Here is a 22769-nt window from a genome sequence, read left to right as displayed (position 1 = left end):
AAAAATGAACACGCACAGATCACATGGGGCCAACTCAACTATAAACAGAGATTTTATAGTAAATATCCAGATTTTTAAAAAAAATTCAAATCTCGTATTTTTTTTTAAAAAAAATCACATGACTGTCATATTTACTCATCAGTCCATCCACCAAATACAAAAATGAATGACAACATCCATTTTCATTGAGTTGGCCCCCTGTGGCACAGATGTGTTGTTTTTATCATTCATTGCTTTCAAGCCAAACAGTAAAACAATAATTTACGGAGGATGAAAGTATTCCATTTATTTAATTTCTTTTGTGGTCTGAAGTGTTTATAACCTGTTACTGAACAGCGATAGCATCTTACAATATATATATGTATGCACTAAGAAATATGTAGCATTATCATTTCTAACAGTTCGGTATTCATTTTGGTCGTATGAGAATAAATAATGGACTGCTAAATCTTTTAAAACAAAACCGTAGTATGGGATCAATACAAATTTTAACTATCAAAGAACATCTCCTACTGTACGGGTAAGCACACTAAAACAAATCGTATCACTACTTCTGTCTATATATATGTCACTGTACTAAGGCTTTAACACACATCGTACCAGATGACGCAGTCTAGATCAGATAACAAAATCTCGTAACAGAGAGTTATTGATACAGATTAACGACATGCAATGGGATCTAGCAGAGCTTACCTATCACTACCGACATATCCACCCCTGGACATTACTTGATATCGCAGGGGTTACTATCACTACCAACATATCAATCCCTGGAACATGCTCGATATTCCAGGGGTTACTATCACTACCGACATATCCATCCCTGGACCAGAGCTAAAATTTATACAAACTCTGTTCCCCTTCCCTAAAGGACGTTTCTTGCTAAATTTGGTAACATTTCATTCAGAACTCTATGACTAGTATCGATTTAAAGGATTTACCTCTACTTCCCTATTGGGCCCCGCCCCTTCTAACCCCGGGGGATCGGAGCCAAAATTTATACAAACTCTGTTCCTCTTCTTGTCAAATTTGGTAACATTCCATGCAGAACTTAATGACAAGTAGTGATTTCAAGGATTTACTCTATTTCCCTCCTTGGGCCCCGCCCCTCCTGCTCTCAGGGGGTTAGAGCCAACATGTATACAAACTCTGTTCCCAATCCCCAAGGATGTTTTTGACCGAATTTGGTTACATACCATGCAGAACTGTATGACTAGTAGCGTTTTTAAAGAAATGTTGACGGACGGATTGACGGACTGACGATGGACGAACGGACGACGGACGCCACGCCATGACATAAGCTCACCGGCCCTTCGGGCCAGGTGAGCTAATAAAAAGTAATGTAAGTAATACCAAAACTCACCATTCTGCATATTCATTCATCAATCCACATGAATACAAATACAAAAAGTTTATAACCGATGTAACTATTTAACTTGGAAGATTCATTTTGTTTAAAGTCTGAAAATAGCCGTACATGTCATAAAGTAGACGTCATGGAATTATTTCGCAAGCAAAGAATACAAATTGGACCAAGTGTGTGTGAAAATTTTCCAAGCGTAGATATCGACGATTGCGTCGTCTTTCTATACGTCACAGACTTAGTTATTCTAGCTTTATGAAACATGCTTGGGTATAATATCAGATTCGTCGATGAATAACGTCATTTCCGTAATGTGCGGGCATAAAACTTAGATTATGGTTTCCCATGGTTCTATTTATAGAATCACAAAGATCACAAGGTGCAATAGGTCACGTGATGTTTGCATCACCAGGCGACACCCAACAAACAAAAATAATCTTCCGGGTTGGCGTGAAGGAGTCAATGATAAAGAATGTATGTGATGTTTGTTTTATTGGAAGAATTTAATATGTTTAAGGAAGCAGTGAATACATCTTTATTGAAGACACTGTCCGTCTGACTACAGAGATAGGTTTAAGAAGCTGATATTTTCGAGCCAATATGATTTTCATGAAATGAAAAAAAACTTTCGATAAAAAAATACAGCAACCTACATTTCGAAGATTTTAATGTCAAAACGTGATGCAAGAAATTCCCCAAATTCGGACGTCACGCCATTGTTGTCTGACGTCATGTCCTGACGTCACAATGAATTTCCAGCCAATAACAAGCGCTACAGTTCCCACTAGTAAAAAATATACTATATGGCCGATGTCGCTGGATATCGGACCATGTGATAGAGGTAGATACTTAGAAGTCGTGGTTGTTTGCACACTGCCAGCGACGTATGCTTGTATGTAATAAATGACATGGGTTTTGTGCATGTTGTCAATGGCGTAAGTTTTTCCCTGTTGAAATGACCCCGCCTACATAGTTTATGCGTCTATATATATTACTAGCTTGAGTCTGTTATGCCCAATAACACTATTCAGGTATACAAATTCAGCGGCCAACATTCCAAATAGTTCAAAGTTCACATTATTTTATGAATGGATGAATTTGCGTGATTTCGACATGTTCATTTGCTATTTATATCTGTTTCTGGTTATTCCTAATTCTAGAAGTAACATCGATATATTTAAAATAATTAGTATTCTATAACATCGCTCATATATACACCCATATTCCATCATGGCAATGGTCGACATACAAAAATCACTTAAAGTGCAAAAACTGTGGCACGTTACTATTCATCCTGCTGTCCAAACCAAAAGCTACTATCGCTTGTTGAATCTAGCGATAGATTGCATGTCTATATAACTAGCTTGGTCAAAGGTTTCTATGCAGCATGGCTAACCTTAAGTAACTACTGTTGACTTGTAAATTGTTCTGTAGGTTGAGAATTATGACAAAATAAGGTAAGAAATGCACGCTTCAGAGAAAAAAAACCAGCAACATACTTCTGTCACTAAGTAATCATGTCATTTTATTGGCTAGTGTTTATAGTGGGTACTACCAACGTGTGTTAAACCGGATTTGACTTAACAAAACATACATATTGTGGGTTTTTTTGGTTTTTTTTTTTTTTTTGGGGGGGGGGGAGGTGGATAAGTTATATAACGAAAAATGACATATAGAAAGGCATTTAAGATAACACTAGGTTTGCGAAGAACACTAAAAATCACAAATTAAACATTCTTGTCTTAAAATAGTCATCATTATGAAGCACAGTCAAGATAGCATTAGAAATATGCACTGGTAACGGTTTTAATGCTTCGATTATTAGTCATATTTGTATATAGAGACTCCATAACAAGTTGACCGATCGCCAGGCAGTATGTAGTATTCCGTCTTGCATGTAAGAGTTATATATCTGCTCTTTTGGTAAGGTATTGATTTCTACGTCATTAGTTTATGTGTAAAAAGTATGTGTCTTAACCATATGACCTTTTGCTTGCAACCACATGACGTCAGACTAAATTCTTTCCCACAAAAGCAGATAAATATGTTAATATTCATATAGAGAATATGAACAAAATGGAAAAATAAGATTATATGAAGAGATGAGATATGTTTTATTACTAATGTATGTCGAATTTATAGCACCAAATCTATTCATACATTTTTGGTATGTTTTTTGATATTGATAGCTTCGTTTTTTCTTTTCAAACTCTCATTAAAGATCAATGTTGATCCCTTGAAGGACAAAGCTAGTATGATACTTACCTATTGAAATACCATCCACTCGAACATGTACCAAAGCCCCTTATCGGATTCACTAAGAGCTGCAGAAGACAAGCGGATGGTTGTTAAATCTGCCAAGTTATGGAAGTATATTGAAAGAGATTTTAGCCTGTGTTGAAATTAGCAGGAATTCGGCCGACGTCTCCGTTATCAACGCTGGCTAGTGGGGCAGATTAGGCTTTACATAAGCTTGCAATCTTTGGTTGGAGTGTCCACTTGCTGAGTGCGTGTGTGGCTGGTGTAATTGGTGTGATAGCTTTGCATCCTATCTAGAATCATTTGAGACCTACTTGGTCTCGCCACTCAGTATAGTGGATTTACAAGACAAATATTGGCGATGAATCGCTGTGATGTTCCTTGACCTTTTCATGTATGTTCTATTCATCACATTAATAAAGAATGTTTGACTGTCAATACAATACATATATCGATCCAGATGTGTTCAGGATGACCATTTTGTCTGAAGTGGGCAATTGTTATCATACTGTAGATCATAATTTGGTGGCTTTGAATAAACTATTAGTTGCAGTCAGATTCTTTTCCTGTGGGTCTATCACTATCATTTGTGTTCGTTATACAATTACCCAATGGTAAAGGGGAGTCAGAGATAATATTTGCTGGCAGTTAACCCTATCTATCTTGTGTAAACTCCGACAAAGATCATTCACCGTCTATCCTAGCCGTGGCAAGAACATGATTGACGTCATTTTGGTGGTTTCCAAAACTAAGGTATATTCCTCAGAATTTAAATATTTACTGGTTGATCGTTATAAGCAGATGTTGGTGTAATATTCGCATGGATAACAGGTCGTGCTGCCAGAGAAACCCGGCTAAGAGTGCAATGATAAAACTGACCTGATCATGCTTAAACGTTATTGCTCAGGTGATTGAATTGTTGATTAAAATTGAACGATAGGTTTCATCATACTGTTGGTACCAACCTCTCATTTCCAACATTTTTTTCACGTCCGGTATCCGAGCAGTTAATATATCCAAACACTATGGTACTTTCCGTTATGCAAAGCTATGTACAGGAATAAGAACATGGTGTACTTTACCTAGGTTTTCCTTTTAAATGCAATAATGTTATCTTGCTTAAGTACCTATTATTTTTTCGTTATGTATTTAATCGTAAAACATTACGAAATTTCGTCAAATGATATTGTTGATATCCTAATGGCGATATTTTTTAATCAAAAATGTCGTAGTTAATCAGGATTGTAGTAATGATGTGGATTCCGTTGTTTTGCTCTGTTGGTGCAACAGTCCACACGTGGCTAATATAACATATGAGAACCGTTGACCTAAGGTATGTTTCAACCTATCGATATTGACAAACGACGCGAATGCATTGTCATTTTATTCGTGTTCTATTTATACATTTTTAATAGGCATTTTTTGTCGAAACTGTACATATATGAACAAAACTAAATAAAGATAAATTCATAAGGGTCATCGATGTTTAGTTTGTAGAGCATTCATAAAAGCATAATGGAACTTTAAATGGAACTCAAATGTAATAAAAACCACACTACATTTGTATTTGTTTCATAAATATTTTGTTTATTGTTTCGCTATATAATAGTATTTTAAGTCATAACTGAACATTTGTTTAACCCTCTATAACACGTTAAAACATTAACTTTATATGATATGATTTCTGAAGAAAATCCTAGTTTCATTGACATTAATCATTGTATTGGTTTCTCATGCCTTTAGTTAAAATTTGCATTTTATACACATGGTATTTGTGTATACTCGGTATATAGAGCCTTAAAGATACCCATCCATACCATAGCTATTGTAATGATAACTGAAATAATTTTGTACGCAATTACTTTGTACTTTAACAGTATAATCATTATAATTGCTTTTACAATATTTTTTTTCAGTCTGGTGCATCTTAAAATTCTTTATCAAATCAAACTTAAATTGCTTTGTTATCTTTCAAAACTATTTTATACATGTGCTGGTACTTGCAGGGAGTTTCCCCCAGATGTCCAAGTGAAAATCCACCAATGCTTAAATTAGACATGATGTTATTGCATAAATATTCTGATGGGAATTCCGATATCAATATATATGATAATAATAGCGGGTACCGCCCTATCCATGTTCTAGCCTATCTTATTCTTATACGGTGTTATCTGTGGGGCAGCTATATAGCTATGCAATCAAGAGATATCGTCATAGCACGAATTTAGTCAAAAATGTATATATAGATAATTTCCTCACTAATTATATCATGTTTTTAATTGATATTTATTTTCTTCCATTTGTTTCTAGCTTCATAGTAGATGTTGGATCTAATTTAGCTAATGTACATTGCATTGATAGATTTCATCGTTTAGTTGGATATATGATTGGTTCCTCAAGGTCATTATACGATACCATATCATATATGTTTTTGTACTTTACTTTTGCATTGTAATAAAGTTAAAACATTGTAAAATTGCTTTACATTTTTATTCATTTTTTATTTTTTATATATATATATATTATTTTATTTTAATTTTTTTTTTTGCAAAAAGTATCATCGAACAATGCCGCTTAAGCGGTATTGACATATCTTTTATTAACTTTAAGGACGAAGAAATAAATCGTATATGATATGCGCGTAGATTTCCGATATGTTTGTGTTGTGGATACCCCACGATGATAGCTCAGATCTAGGTCGTGTATAGACACAAGTGTATAAGATGTGACATCGGACAAAACAATAGATATAAACGTCACACATGGTGAATGGAGTACCCATCGATATAATCAGAACCTATTTACATTACACATGTGTACCTCACCGATATGATCAGAGATTTACTACATTACACGTGTGTACCTCATCGATATGATCAGAGACTTACTACATTACACGTGTGTACGTCACCGATATGATCAGAGACTTAATACATTACACGTGTGTGCCTCACCGATATGATCAGAGACTTACTACATTACACGTGTGTGCCTCACCGATATGATCAGAGATTTACTACATTACACGTGTGTACCTCATCGATATGATCAGAGACTTACTACATTACACGTGTGTACCTCACCGATATGATCAGAGACTTACTACATTACACGTGTGTACCTCACCGATATGATTAGAGCCTTTTTTACATTATACGTGTGACGGGGTATAATGTTCTCACTGATATAATCAGAGACTTACTACATTACACGTGTATGCCTCACCGATATGATTAGAGCCTTTTTTACATTATACGTGTGACGGGGGATAATGTTCTCACTGATATCATCAAAGACTTACTACATTACACGTGTCTACATCGCCGATATGATCAGATACTTTTTATATTACACCTGTGTCTAATGTCTAATTTCGCTAAAAAATATACTTCTAATATTTCTGTATTTTTCTAATATGCTAAATTACCGTATGCTGATGATAAATAAAAATAAATTAGTAAAATGTTTTTATGAGGGAGATAATATTGCAACAACTTGTAGAAATTCCAAGTATAAAATAATGGAAGATTAACATGTATTGATCACAAGTGATTTTTTTATACATTTTCGTTGGGTCTACAAAAAAAGTCTAAAATGCCTCCTGCTAACTAGAAGTCAACGGATTATATTTCTATTGAAATAAGGTCATGCAGCAAACCTCCCTATTTGGAATATGTCATTGAATATGTATGCCCTAGTATGTGGTTGTACTTTAAAATTCAAGGCCGAATTTCATTTATGTGTTAATCTACACAGCAAAAAGTGCAACGCATGTTTTACATACGTTTGAAAAAACATGCGTTTAACTTATGTTTAAAACATGCGTTTTACGTATGTTTTGGCCACCATGCGTAAAACATACGTTTGAACAAAACATGCGTTAAACGTATGTTTAGCATATGTTTTACATACGTTTGTTTTCCACCACATGTAAAACGGACGTCTGTTAAAATAACACTACAAATCCACGTAAAACAATAGTTTTATCAATGTTATTGAAGACCTGCAATGCTTTGTTTGTTTGGTTTTTTTTCAAAAATGATACTCCCATATGCAAATACATGTTTAATAGTCTCTATGGTTTGGTTTCATTTTTATCTATATATGTCTTCTACCAACTTATAGTGAACCTCATATTAGCCACATGATAGAATAAAGCAGCTTCAATATCGTATGATGATACATTTAGGTCTACAATTATATGTACATCTACTGATTGTGAACAGAAGCAAAACCACTAATGTGGATTCCGTCTTTTTATATTTAAATTTTAACAGTTTTGAAGACTAATGCTCTGAATACATATGATCAATATCAGCTGACCAGCGCTTCATGATGTACAATGTAGTAGGTCTACAACTGCTGTTTGATCATCCTCGATACCATAGTCCGGCGTCTGCTTCTGGTTTAAAAAAAATAATAACCTTCCCTACTATATAGTAGGGGTAGGTTATTGTATGTTTTCAAAACCAGAAGCAGACACCTGTGCTATAACATGATAGATTCTGATGGCCGGACAAATTTATTTTCCGGAAATCCTTATTTATTGTATATTCATAGAATACGGTTTAAATGTTATTCTGAGATTCTGTTTAAACATCTGAAGTTTTTAACTTGATTTCTATACTCTCTGAGCCAGAATTTGAAAACAATTGAACATTGGGCACGACTTCAGTGAAGATTTCAGCCTTTAAAATGTAAGTGATAAAGTGACGTTAAGGACAAATTGATGTAGGAAAAATAAAATCATCCTAAGATTATGAAATTATACAACATACTATGTATGAAAAGATATCAGTCATTGGACAGAAACCGAAAATACAAATAAAATGGAACTAAACTTTACTTTTGAAAATGACAAATATATGGTGCAACTTCAAAGACAATGTAAATCTACATAAAAACAAAAAAGGTGGATTTTGTAATAGGATCAAACGTATGTATAACACATGTTTTGATACGTCCGTTTTACATGCGTTTATGTTTTACGTCTGTTTACCATGCGTATTATGCATGTTTAACACATGTATTACATACGTTTCGTACGTACGTTTTACATGCGTGGTCCTCAACATGCGTTTTACATGCGTTTTATAACGTACGTAAAACGTGTATGCACTTTTTCCTGTGTAGCACTTGATATATTTGACAGAAATCAGAAATCTAAAGTATTAATAATAATAAATTGAAATAGGATACAAAGGTCATGGAGTAGCGTACTTTTGTACTTTTAAAAATCAAATTTGAATTATTATAAATAAAAATTTTCCTAGAATTACAATGTAATGAAATGCGGATTTTTCTTTAAGGAATACATTTTCACAGTATCCTCTAATCGTAACATATGATATAACGCAACGTTTGTCTTGAAAATGGAATTTAATTTAAATACATATTTTCCTAAAAATAATGAACGCCATTTTTTTTTTACATTTGGTTTATCAACATAACACAATGCAAACGCTCTGTTATGAAAGGATTTTTTATTCTCCATTTTATTTTTAAGTTGTTTCGTAAGTTGTATTCGTATCCTTAAATCATTAAAAAAAGAAATATAGATATAACATGCATTTCAATGCATATCAATCTCTTTTTTTTCTAAGAAAATGAGACATATCTTTTGTTTATTAACTTTATAGTTCAAGCAACAAACTTTTCATATTTCAGGTTTATCTCTCCCTGTGGGTACAGGGCAGATATTCATTCTGATGATACACATTTTCAAGGGTAAATTATGTTTTGAAAACAAAGTATTTCACAAAATAATGACGTCACAATCGATACCTTCCCAAAATTGAGATAATAATTCATTATGCAAAGACAAATTTTATTAATTTCTGTTGAAGATGCTCCGCCGCTGACATGGCATAAAAGATATGCATCATTTGAACAAAAACTGATGTTTAATCGTGACTGTATATATATGTATATATATATGTCTAATTAACACAAAAATGCTTATAAAATAATTAATTTTGCTTTTTGTACATGAGCAATCAGTACTTCTTTTCTATTTAGGCCATTGTGTCATGGAATTTTTACTGGATGCAATGAATTATTTTTAACATTTTTTATCTTGTAGTGAAATAAGAAGCTCAAACTATTGAACGATAATAGTGGTCTAAAATAATTAACTTTTGTAACTGAACAAAAATACGAATTCGTCTACTCATGTTTTTAACAGAGAAAAAACACATAATTCGTCAGTGGTGGCGCATCTTTAACATCATATTTTGTAAGTAAAAGCGATGTGATATTTGCACATGGATTATTAGCATAGAGATAAATGCATGCCCTGAAGAACAGATTACTTTGTAATATGCAAAACCACGGAATGATGCCGTGTCAAATAAAACAATATCATAAAGCAATACTTTACACGTTATATTTAAAGTTATGTTACCTGTCTGTTTTTCACACCCAGGCATAGATACAATATATATAAATATAACAGTGTAATGTAATACAATAGGATTAAATAAAACCAAATATGATAAAACAAAACAGATTCACCATATGTGAAGATAAAGAATAAAGTGACAACAGAAAAGAAAATGAAATAAAAGGTGATTTTAGTTACGTGTTAGGGCTCTTTTGTAGCCAATGAAACCAAATGTGACATTCATTCAACCTATATCACGTGGCAGGTTTTTTCGCGTTTCAAGAAAGAGTCCACAGGACAACTCGAAACAATCCCAACACGACATCAAAGTAAAACGAGCTTCCATTGTCATTGTATTTATATACAGAAATAAAACAGAAAATTTAAATGCATAGTATCCACACAATCCTTGTGGCGAAATAAATAAACATTGATTAATTAATTATCTTCACAAACATCTACAGCAATAATTAAATTGCAGAGAAACTGGCCTAAACACATTGTGTCACACTGGGGCATAAAAACAAGTGCTACATCAGAGAAACTGGCCTAAACACATTGTGTCACACTGGGGCATAAAAACAAGTGCTACATCAGCCAAAAATCGTTAACCTTTCATCAAATCTTCTAAGATAGCTAAATTTATTATTTGATGTGACTTTTGCTAGAGCAAAAACAGTAATAAGAAACTTCTAAAATATAATGTGACATTGAATCTTTTAAGCTACATTGATTTAAACTTATATAGCAGTAAAATCATGGTTGTATCCATATGATGTATACTGAATCTTTATCTAAACTGTAACTCATTTTCCTTTTTTTTCTTTTTTTTTACTGCTATCTAAAGATAACTTTTAAGATAAAACACTGTTTTCATAACCTTATCAACTGTTTTCGTCAAAATCTGCAAATGTTTCTTCGAAAACTAAATGGTTTATTACGTAACAAAAACTCCTATCAGATATGTTTGCGTTACATTGGTATATACATATATATATAATCTGTGTTTTAACGTCTTTGCATTGGTTTAAAGATGCTCCACCGCCGACAAATGGGATTTTTTTCACTATCAAAACAGGAGCAGACGATTTAGGATTTTTCTTCAGTTACAAAAGTTACTTACTGTGCCTATTACCACCATTGAAAAATTTGAGCTTCTAATTCTTAAAAATATGAAAAACAATTAATTGCATCCCGAAAAAAATTCCGTGTCACTATATCCTATATGGAATGAAGTACTGATTGCGCATGCGCCAAAGGCAAAATAAATTATTTTATATTATTTTTTTGTATTAATTAGACATATATATACACGATTAAGTACCAATTATTGCTCAAATGATGAATATCAGTTATGCTCTGTCGGTGGTGGAACATCTTTCAGAGAAATACGCATTGCGGGTAGCTAATGATACTGTCGTCATATATTTACAAGGACAAATGATGTTTTTCAGAGCAAACCAATGTCTTGAGGTCCGCTCACAAAATAATGACGTCACAATCGATTTCTTCCTGAAAGGGAAATAACTCTGTATTATGCAGAAACGGAATAAAGGTTAGGAAGACCACAATGACTGGCAATGGACAGATGAGCTATCTTCATTAGATATTACACATGTAGTGTCTGTCACCTTAAGCAGCATTAATAGTGGTGATCCGCAAAGGATGTTCTTACCCACACGATGTTAACCTGGTATTTAGAGTGATCTTCGATAAATCCCATCAGCAAAACCATCTTATGACATATGCTGTCAACTAATCGTTGTAAAATCCGAAACACTAATGCCCTTAAAGTGCCATATTTTTGTGATATTTTTGTTGTAAAAGGTAACAAATTTTGCCGTTCATCTAATTATTGTTAAAAGCAAAATGGGACTCTAATCTGTCGTATGTATGTTGTTAATGCTTGTAATTGTATGTACAAGTTGACATCAGTACCTATAAATAACACTTGTATCCCGAACCGAGCACTTTGTTGCTAAATCCAATACCCACTATTTCAAAATTTTTCAACCGTAAAATAATCATTTTTAAAACATGTGAACAATATCGAAAACATTCCATGTTTTGTGTATTGTCCTTGTGTACCAAGGACAATAACTCGCAATATTATGCTTCTAACGTGTTAGATACCGTACTGATAACAAACGTGTGCATGACAAAATAATATAAAACATTGATTACATAATCACATGGGTCCTGGGTAGTATAATTGGTTATATAGTCTTTGTTGAAATAAACCAAACTGTGTCTGCCATATGAAATTAAAAGCCATTTTGAATTGCAAAATATAATTCTGATTTACGTTTGGAAGGTGTGTGAGACCAAACCAAGTGGATGAAAGTCATCACAGGAGGAAGCAAACCGAAGTCTACATTATTTATGATTATTTTTTTACTCAAATTGTGTATTTACTATTATCAGAGATTAAGATAGCATGTATTCTATCCAAATCTTTGCTATTATGGTACGTTTATTCTGACTAAGGATTTTCCTCCCAGCCACCAATGTTTCGCATTCAATGCATATTACCCTATAGTTCAATTACTCATAAATGTCAAATAATATTCATAACTTTCAGTCGTTGCGAGAGTTATCTGCTCTTCAGGGTAAACATGAATTGTTACGTCATCAGTTTGTGTGAAAAGACTCTTCTATTTATTATGATGTTATGACGTAGCAATAAATATCAAAACTCAAGGACAAATGTACCAACAATATGCAAATACGAAGACGGTTTTTCGTACTTCATTTTAAGTAGATAATAAGAAATAATACGATAAGTAGAATTTAAATAATAGAGAGGTTTTTTTTATTAACAGCTTGAACTGTCGACGGTTATCTGATACACAATACACTGTTGTCTTGAATACGCATATCAAATAAGAGAGCACGAAAACCCTAGTCTTTTAGCTGTTTAAATAAATGATTTCAAACTGTCAATGGACAGTTAGGTAATGAAATAGCAATGAAGGTTTGCGTTTTGCACCAGGAACTTTACAATCGTTTTTAATCGATTGATTGCGTCGAAAAGATGAGCTCTCTTCCTCTAAGTACAACATGATTTATGGGATACCCTGTATATATAAGACTGCCATATTATTGTGCGTATCTTTAACAAAACGCGCCAATAAAGACGCCACAAATGCAATTTATTTAACTTTGGTCAATCCTGTTACCTATGATAAACTAGAACATGTACGTCAGACGGTGCATATCAAACAACCAAACCGGATTTCAAATATCTTTTGCACCAATACTAACCAAGTAACCTGACTATGTGTGCTACATTGTGGTATTCCGTCTTTGCATATTACAAAGTTAATTTCGTTGCGGGTAGGTAGCGAATGTTCCGTCATTATTTTGTGAGCGCCATTCACGTCGTTTTCTCCGAAAAGTATGACGTTATCTCCGAAAAGTATGAAGTTACGCTCGCAAACGCATGACATTACAATCAATACCTACCTGCAAGGGCATATTTATAACGGTGTAGTATGCAAATACAGAACACTTGATAGTGAAGATTTACACGGTGTGATGATTTCATCGTTTACAATACCTGTAATAGGCACAGTTTTTATCCCTCCACCATACCAATTCCCTAGTTCTTAATCTTGTAACGTTGCTTTTCCTCCTTTTATGTTTTCGTCGCCTTCCTTTCTTATGGCGTAATTTTCTGTCTCTCCTTGTTTTGCCTTGACGATGCTGGGAGTATACTCTTTTACTAGATCGAGTTTTTAGTTTAGTCATTTCGTTCTTCGATGATTGTCTGTGGGTATTTTGATTTACCCTTCTTCTTTCCTGCAAGGTAGATGAGTCTTGCCCTGGCTTGAATGTCTTGCCTTTTCTACAATGAATATGTTGATCCCTCACACTCATATGTTGACATACACACGCCACACTAACGGGTTCCAATGTCGGTACATATTCACCTCTGTAAGACCGTAATACCGGTAAATCTATATACACCTCACGGCAGCATCCTTCAGCGCACGATTCACACAGGCACTCGGCGATATGAATTGTTTGCGGAATCCTTTTATTGTCGTAACCCATCTTTGTGTACCAAGGACATACAGATGAATCTTTTAGCTCGGATGTGATGCTGATTGTAGAGGGTTTGCACGTGTTCTCGTCTGAGGTAGAGTATAGTATGTCCTCTCTGTCCTTTTTGAATAAATTTGAATCTGTGAAGCCAATCTTTGTATGATCTATGTGGGTGAACATGGGGTTCTCGTCGCCATTTTTAAACAAATCATGAAATTTCTGGATACCGTACTTCAATTTGGTAACTTTCTTACTTGTGTATGCTCCAGTATTGGTGACAAACAATAGTATCTGTATAATTCCAATCACCTGCAACTAATAAAAACAAATGTTAGTTTTCACATGTTTTAAATTTTGATTTTGATTTTCTCATGAAATTCTGATGGACTACTTTATCAAACCTGTCAACTACTTAAATGGCCAAAACTGATAGTGGAAGATATAAGCAAAGCCAAAAAAAGTAAAACACGTAAACCACAAGAAAAACCTTTACATTTGAATTGATAAAAGAGCGGAAATATTTGTATGTTTAGTAAATAATCAAACGTAAGCGTTAACATTTTTGTAAATAGTTTTCATAAAGGCCTATAATAATACCATCTCCTTCGTGTCTAAGGCCCAATCGCTTCCCGTCGCAGGTATGGAGGCTTGACACGCGTGTCCTACAGACAAATATTTATCTAACAATAAGATAGTCTTACGGTAACATCAGATCGTATATCTATTTAGTGTACAACTGCAATATGTACACTGGTATGTTTTAGTATTGATACAAAAGCTGTAGTGTGTCAATACAATAATTTACTAGTGTATCTTTTGTATTTTTTTTCCTTTGTGGAAAGATTAATCGAAGATTGTGCTTTTAATGATACTCCAATATGTGTGCACACTATACCTGAGAATTTAAAGTGCTAAATAAATCAGATGTGGTGCGACCAATTAAATGAACATTAGATCAAACATTGGCGATAAAATAAATATATCATGAGTTTTTCCCTTTCATTATAATATATGATATACCTAACATATCAATTAAAAACTCAACTGACTTTATTTTAAATACTATAAATAAATCAAAGATGCTGGAGTTGTTTGAGATGAAGATTTCCTATTATTATCAAGCCTACACAGGCAGTATTTCTTCGCGTGGATTTCACGTGAACCGGAACAAAAATGTGAATATCACGAAAAATTGTTTACGTGAATCTCACGTGATATTCGCGTGAAGAAATCTTGCCTGTATATACCATATATCAATACAGTATCTTTTACTTCAGTATGATGCCTTCAAATTGATTAGCAAGCATAAGTTCTCAGGTGAAACAGTTCAGTTATGAAACACTTTTTCTTGGTGAAATGTTTTATATTCATTACTATATTTAAAATGAGAATATATTACGAAATGAGCTAACATTTTGTATCGGGATTATTTCATTTCATTAAGAATTCCTTGCATGCTATTAAAAGAATTTTGCCCATACGAATCGTGTGTGATGCCTTTAAATTGGCAAGCATTAATACTCAGATGAAACAGTCCAGTTATGAAACACTTTTTCTTGATGAAATGTTTTATATTTATTACTATATTTAAAACGAGATTATATGAAGATATGAGCTAACATTTTATATCGGGATTATTTCATTTCATTAAGAATTCCTTGCATGCTATTAAAAGAATTTTGCCCATACGAATCGTGTATGATGCCTCATGTGAAACAGTTAAGTAATCAAACACTTTTTCTTGATGAAATGTTTTACATTTATTACTTTATTTAAAATGGGAATGTATGAAGATAGGAGCTAACAATTTGTATCTGGACTATTTAGTTTCATTAATGGCGCGTTGCATACTATCAAAATGATTTTACCCATACGAATCGTGGACGATCCCTAGCAATTCTATTACCACATGACGGCTTTACACTATCTCACTAAGTATTATTGTTGGGTTTTTTTTTTAACATTGTTTTAAAGGCCCACTACCTTTCCAGAGCAAAATATAAAGATTTCTTAAAAACATTAATAACATCAGAAAATATATACCGATGGACTAAGAAGAGGTTGCAACACCAAACATATGCAAGATTTACCGCGTAATATATGAAAACAGTGGAGAGTCATTTCGCTGTTTTTGTCTGGCATAGTGATATTCAACTACCGCGCCGTATTTAGGACGACGGCGGGAATCATAAGACGACACGCGTTATGACAATTAACACTTTATTTATTTTGATTAAATTGTTCAGAAGGTGATGATATATGTAGTATTAACGGTAAGTCAATAACTTTTGCGACTCTACAAAATTATCGATCTCGTTTTACATTCCCATTTTAAAAATAAAAAGCCGTTTCGGAAAGGTAGTGGGCCTTTAACGATTGATATTTTTGTACATGTATGTGCAGATTTTAATAGCATATATATTTGGTGACGGTTAATCATGTATCTAAGACGGGGATTTGGTCGTGTATGATACATGTACATGATATAAGAAGTGTATATTGTCATTGATTTTATCTTCAGTTAAAGTATAGCCTTCGGCGGAAAAAATAAATAGCCTTCATGACAATGTCATATTATAAAACCTTTGCCGTACTAAGTTGAACAAATAATATATACTTATAAATACATTATACTGAACGTTTTTGGGTTGTCATGAATATCCCTCAGTTAGATAATCCATACACAAAAATGTGGGGCAGTGAATATGCTGACTCTTTTGCAAGTGCAAGATTGACAGCATTTTCACTTTGTGGCGTAATTCTGACGAATCCCCACAATAGGGAAAATATTTTGTAATAATTTGTAAATTTTAATTTTTTATCTTTATTGTTCTCTATTTGAAAAGAGAACAGCTATGTTTATTGGAATGGTCATTTTTAGAGTCTCCAGTTACAATGTATGTGTTAATTGAATATGGAGTACTAATTATTATGATGTTATGACCATTCCATTATTTTGTATGTGTTAATTGATAACTTTCATGTGATTTTTACACATATAACATGGTTTAGTTTTAATAAACCGTCATCTTATATAGTTACCCTGTGTAGAGCCCCAATATAAGGCGCTCTCTCATTGGCTGTTATATTAATACTGATTGCTGATTGGTTGCTATATTAAGCTTCATCTCTGCAAAAAATTTTCACAGGCGCCATCATTTTCACCTCATTTTACGATTAATTTTTACAATTTCGGAAAGTTTTAAACCCACCCTACTTCCCTCCCTTTAATACAAGCTTTTCTTTTGCATCATCTTGGGTGACGTCATTTTGGCGTATTTCTGTCGAATCTGACTCTTTTGCGTAATTCTGAGGCGTAATTCTGACGAATCCCCACAATAGGGAAAATATTTTGTAATAATTTGTAAATTTTAATTTTTTATCTTTATTGTTCTCTATTTGTAAGAGAACAGCTATGTTTATTGGAATGGTCATTTTTAGAGTCTCCAGTTACAATGTATGTGTTAATTGGATATGGAGTACTAATTATTATGATGTTATGACCATTCCATTATTTTGTATGTGTTAATTGATAACTTTCATGTGATTTTTACACATATAACATGGTTTAGTTTTAATAAACCGTCATCTTATATAAGATGTTATCATCTTTATAAGATGGCCATTTTCAATTCACACATTTGTGTCGAGTTTTATGTGGAGCATGCATAAAAATAGATTTCGTTACATTTCAAGGTTGACATGGATATTGTAAGATTATGTGTGCATATAGGGGTACAACTATGTTTACAGGTTACCTGAATAAATCATAGACAGTATGGATCAACATGGGAAACCAATTGCAATTAATATATGATGCTGATAAATATCTTTCATTGAAAGGTCTAATGTATTGATGGTTTTCGAGGTTTCTTTTAATTCATAGACATTCCCATGTATTTTACACACTTAGAATTCAAGATGAACTTATTACAAATTGACCAGTTCAGTCCAACCCAAAGTTATTGATGATAGGAGGGGAATAACATAGGAGAATCGGGTCTCGCAAAAAAGTGTAACGGAATATTTATTTTGAATGGATGGGATATCCTTTTCTCATTTTTTTTTATTATTAAAGTTATTTATTATTATTATTTATATTTATTTTCAGTTTCTTTGAAAACGATAACTACATGTCTATATTTTTTTTAAAAAAAATCCTGTAAATGTTTTCTCTAGCTCAGACTTATTTCACATCATTTTTTGTCCTAACTAACTGAATCTATTTCATTTAACCTAGAACCAGTGTTCATTATAAATCATTGTCTTTTTAATTTTAGCTGTAACTATTTCCTTTCATAAAGAACTATTTTACTTCAGTCTAGAACCGTTTTCTTGAGATTACTTTTTAGATCACAGCTATTTAATTTTTGATTTTATAATCACTGTGTATATTCTCAGCTATATCACATTGTAGACACAGGACGGGATATTATCTCTTATCGAGGTCGTTGTATATTTACTTAAACACAGGTGTGCGCTTTAACACTGTAAAACCGGCGTATTTCTAGCTGCACATACATACACGCAATACGATATCAAAAACTGTAATTCTGCTCAAAAGAAAAAAACGAGTATACTCACCAACATAACAAAGAGTTTGCTTTTCATTCTTTAAAGTATCCTATAATTGAATAAATGATATGAGAATCCTCTCAAACCCTTCTTTCACAACTATGTCTTATTCATAACGACACAAAACAAAATATCCCTGTCCCTTAAGACCTAAATTATTCCAGGACTCGTTTCTATGGCAATCCATTTCCGAGAAGAGAGGTTATCCGATAGTGCCAGTTTCTCGGGCTATTTCGCCCTAAATCGGTCTCCGTGGGTAATGAAATCCGGAAAACACTTCTTCACCGTCCCGACATGTTAGTGCATATCCCACCAACTGGGAGCCCAGGCCAACGTAGTAGCTATTTATATAGTTAGGTAATACTTGGTTAATTATAAATCATGATATGGAGTAACAATACATAACTATATAAATTGTTTGAAAGTTTGGTAAATATCTTTGGGATTTGAAGTAAATATAAATTGTTAATGTTTAGGTGACATTTTATGATTAAGTGTTAACCCGGAAGTTATATAGGCCTAGAGAGTCTGGACAAGTTTTTATATCACACATATATGACACAGTGTTAATCCGTGTTATCTCAGATGTCAGATAGCGCTAAGTTAAACTAGGGAATACATTAAGAGTAGAAAAGAAACATACTTATATAAAAAAATGGGGGAAACAACAAAAAAACTTGTCGATATTTTTCGCATTTTTTATAGCTTGAAACTGTAAATAATAGTTATCGAAATTCAGAAATTTCCTAGCGACTAAATAATTCCAGATGTAAACCGGTTGACTGTCACGTAGAAATAGCTCCTGGTTAAACGCGGAAGAGGGTATACAGTTGTGTTAATATTTTCACTAAGTGTAGTAATACAGAAAGCGCATAACATTATTTTGTCGGCGAAACTCACAACGTTTTCTATGCACACATGAAATCGAAACCAATACCTTCCTGCGAGGGCATATAACTCTCAGATGCAAAATTGTAAATAGGCACATATTATTATTATCAACGGTAAAGAATGATAGTATTACCAAAACAAATTAAAGTTTAAACAATAAACTTTAGTGTTCTTATTTGTTGCTAATTATTCTGATATTTTCGTGTCGAATTTAATTTTAAGTGCAAAAAGATACATTGCTGAGTCGATATTGATCCTCAAAACTTTTGATTCAATATTAAGAGTAACCATTCAATTTTAATTGTGAATATCAACTTAGCTTTCTCGAGGTTTTATCCCTTGATAAGCACATATCCTGCTTGAAAAGGCGTTTCTACTTGGATATCTTGAAGGATAAGCATAGCATCAGGTATTATCATATAATATGACTGAAGGCAAGGCCTTAAAGGGCGCAGCCAGATGTTTCAGAAACCATTAATTATACAATGTAAAAAAAGTTTATGGAAATAACGGAGCCGAATTTTCTGTTTATTTTTTATTCATATATTCACACTCTGTCCTTGTCCCAAAACCCCCATTTGAGAAGGAAATCCACAGCTCAACTCGATTTGCGCTCTTCTAAGAAGAGAAGTCTTCTCAGAAGATTTCCAGCCTACAGAGGGAAGAGCTTCCAGAAGTAGAAGAGCTACAATCGAGTGAACGGAAGTTATATTCTGGAAGTAGAAGAGGGCAAATCGAGTTAGGCTCACATAAGAGAAAGACGAAATTTTTAATAATTTTCCGTAACAGATATTCCGTTTTGGGTCAGATGATTATATTGGAAGGTGGTCTATCACTTGAACGCTTGCAAATAAAGAGCAATAGCACTAAGCTTCTGCAGGATGAAGATTACGTTCGTCGGGTCATAAAAGCGTTTGAACCGCTTGATTATTTATTGAGCTGACTTCAAAGCATCGCATTCACGCTGATGGAATTTTTTACAGTGGGTAAAAACATGGCGGCTGCAAGCTTTAAGCTGTCAGTGTGTAGGATTGAATTTTGAAGATTGTGTTTTTCTTATATTTCCATGTATGTGTTACCTAAGCAGTGCTTCGCACTTCGTATTACATAGACATCTGACATGTACGAAAGTAGTTGTGTCTTCAAAATAACTATTTACAAATATACAGTTAATTATATTATTATTTATTGAAAATCGCCACTCTAACTTCTGCTAGAGTCGATCTCGCTGTCCATATGACGTCACATGTCAAAGGCTACCGAATCGGGATGAATTGCTTTGGGGTTCAGATAAGTTTTCGAGAAATGTTGCATTATCTCGATTACCGTAATTGCTATGGAACTGGGATTTTCTCCATTCTTAATTTATCCAGTGGCAAAATTATCAAGCTTTATAATTTGCCAAACCATTCCATGTACCAATTGGGATATCAATATTTTATTATACTGGTTTTAATGGCAGAACTCTGAACAGTGCTAAATTGATACATATCTTCCAATATCTTAATTGAGAATTTGTGAATCATTTGATTCCTTTAGATGTCAACCGCACAATTCAACAAAATGCCTTCATAATAGAGGTTTATTTACAAAGCTTCGGGTGGTATTGTTTGCTTTAGAGTGGTTTCTTATGTCTGTATTTTTTACCTTGAGTGTTATTTGACATACTGTTATTGTTATCATCAGTCTATTATTTACCATGCTAGCGCGTGTACAGATATCGTCTCGCGTCAATCAGGCAGAATAAGACGCGTGTCAAACTCACAGCCTGTATAGTTGTCATGAGATTTATATCACAACATTGCGGTATATAGAGGTAGAGAGATTGCCTGTTTAGTACAGTAAAAATACCGATAAAAAGATCTGGAATGAATTAAACACCAATTACACAAACAAACCTGTTCTACTTCTGAATGGAAACAAACGCTACTTGAATATTTACGTCTAAATTGGTAGAAAATCGTACCATGGTATGCTATCTTAAAAACTTAAAAATAGGCCGTATCTTTTGTTCATTCCAATAACTGCAAATGTCAAAATATGTTATTTTGTTTGATAAAATCCGAGTTGTTAAGTTCCCGAGGAAAGAAGCCTGACCTGATTAAGGCACCTGTGTCGCTGACGCGTAACAGCGTAATAATGACAACCAGAAGGCAACATACAGGTGCTGTACGGTATATCAAAACCAGAAATGCACCATACCGATGTTGTACAATTGATCAAAACCAGAAAGGCACCATACCGATGCTGTACATTTTATCAAAACCAGAAAGGCACCATACCGATGTTGTACAATTGATCAAAACCAGAAAGGCACCATACCGATGTTGTACAATTGATCAAAACCAGAAAGGCACCATACCGATGTTGTACAATTGATCAAAACCAGAAAGGCACCATACCGATGCTGTACATTTTATCAAAACCAGAAAGGCACAATACCGATGCTGTACAATTGATCAAAACCAGAAAGGCACCATACCGATGCTGTACAATTGATCAAAACCAGAAAGGCACCATACCGATGCTGTACAATTGATCAAAACCAGAAAGGCACCATACCGGTGTTGTACAATTGATCAAAATCAATAAGGCATCATACCGATGCTGTACATTTTATCAAAACCAGAAAGGCACCATACCGATGTTGTACAATTGATCAAAACCAGAAAGGCACCATACCGATGTTGTACAATTGATCAAAACAGAAAGGCACCATACCGATGCTGTACAATTGATCAAAACAGAAAGGCACCATACCGATGCTGTACAATTGATCAAAACAGAAAGGCACCATACCGGTGTTATACAATTTATCAAAACCAATAAGGCATCATACCGATGCTGTACAATTGATCAAAACAGAAAGGCACCATACCGATGCTGTACAATTGATCAAAACAGAAAGGCACCATACCGATGCTGTACAATTGATCAAAACAGAAAGGCACCATACCGGTGTTATACAATTTATCAAAACCAATAAGGCATCATACCGATGCTGCACATTTTATCAAAACCAGAAATGCACCATACCGATGTTGTACAATTGATCAAAACCAGAAAGGCACCATACCGATGCTGTACATTTTATCAAAACCAGAAAGGCACCATACCGATGCTGTACAATTGATCAAAACCAGAAAGGCACCATACCGATGCTGTACAATTGATCAAAACCAGAAAGGCACCATACCGGTGTTGTACATTTTATCAAAACCAATAAGGCATCATACCGATGTTGTACAATTG

At 33.8% G+C, this 22769-nt stretch overlaps 1 protein-coding gene across 6 annotated transcripts in view; it reads right to left on the bottom strand.

Annotated features, from left to right (window-relative positions):
* LOC138332310 (uncharacterized) overlaps positions 1-22769 on the bottom strand; it is a 47888-nt gene that overhangs the window by 22773 nt on the left and 2346 nt on the right. For 2 of the 6 annotated variants that reach the window (XM_069280350.1, XM_069280352.1), the window contains exon 2: positions 13564-14366. In XM_069280350.1, coding sequence (XP_069136451.1) covers positions 13564-14366 — 803 coding nt within the window. Of the gene's footprint in view, positions 1-9086; positions 10496-10553; positions 14367-14648; positions 14714-18635; positions 19202-22769 lie in introns of those variants that run through there. The other 4 variants (XM_069280354.1, XM_069280353.1, XM_069280351.1 and 1 more) reach the window with 4 other exon arrangements.

The sequence above is a fragment of the Argopecten irradians genome, chromosome 9 (assembly GCF_041381155.1).
Source record: "Argopecten irradians isolate NY chromosome 9, Ai_NY, whole genome shotgun sequence".
Taxonomy (NCBI): Eukaryota; Metazoa; Mollusca; class Bivalvia; order Pectinida; family Pectinidae; genus Argopecten; species Argopecten irradians.
This window is presented reverse-complemented; position numbering and strand designations above follow the sequence as displayed.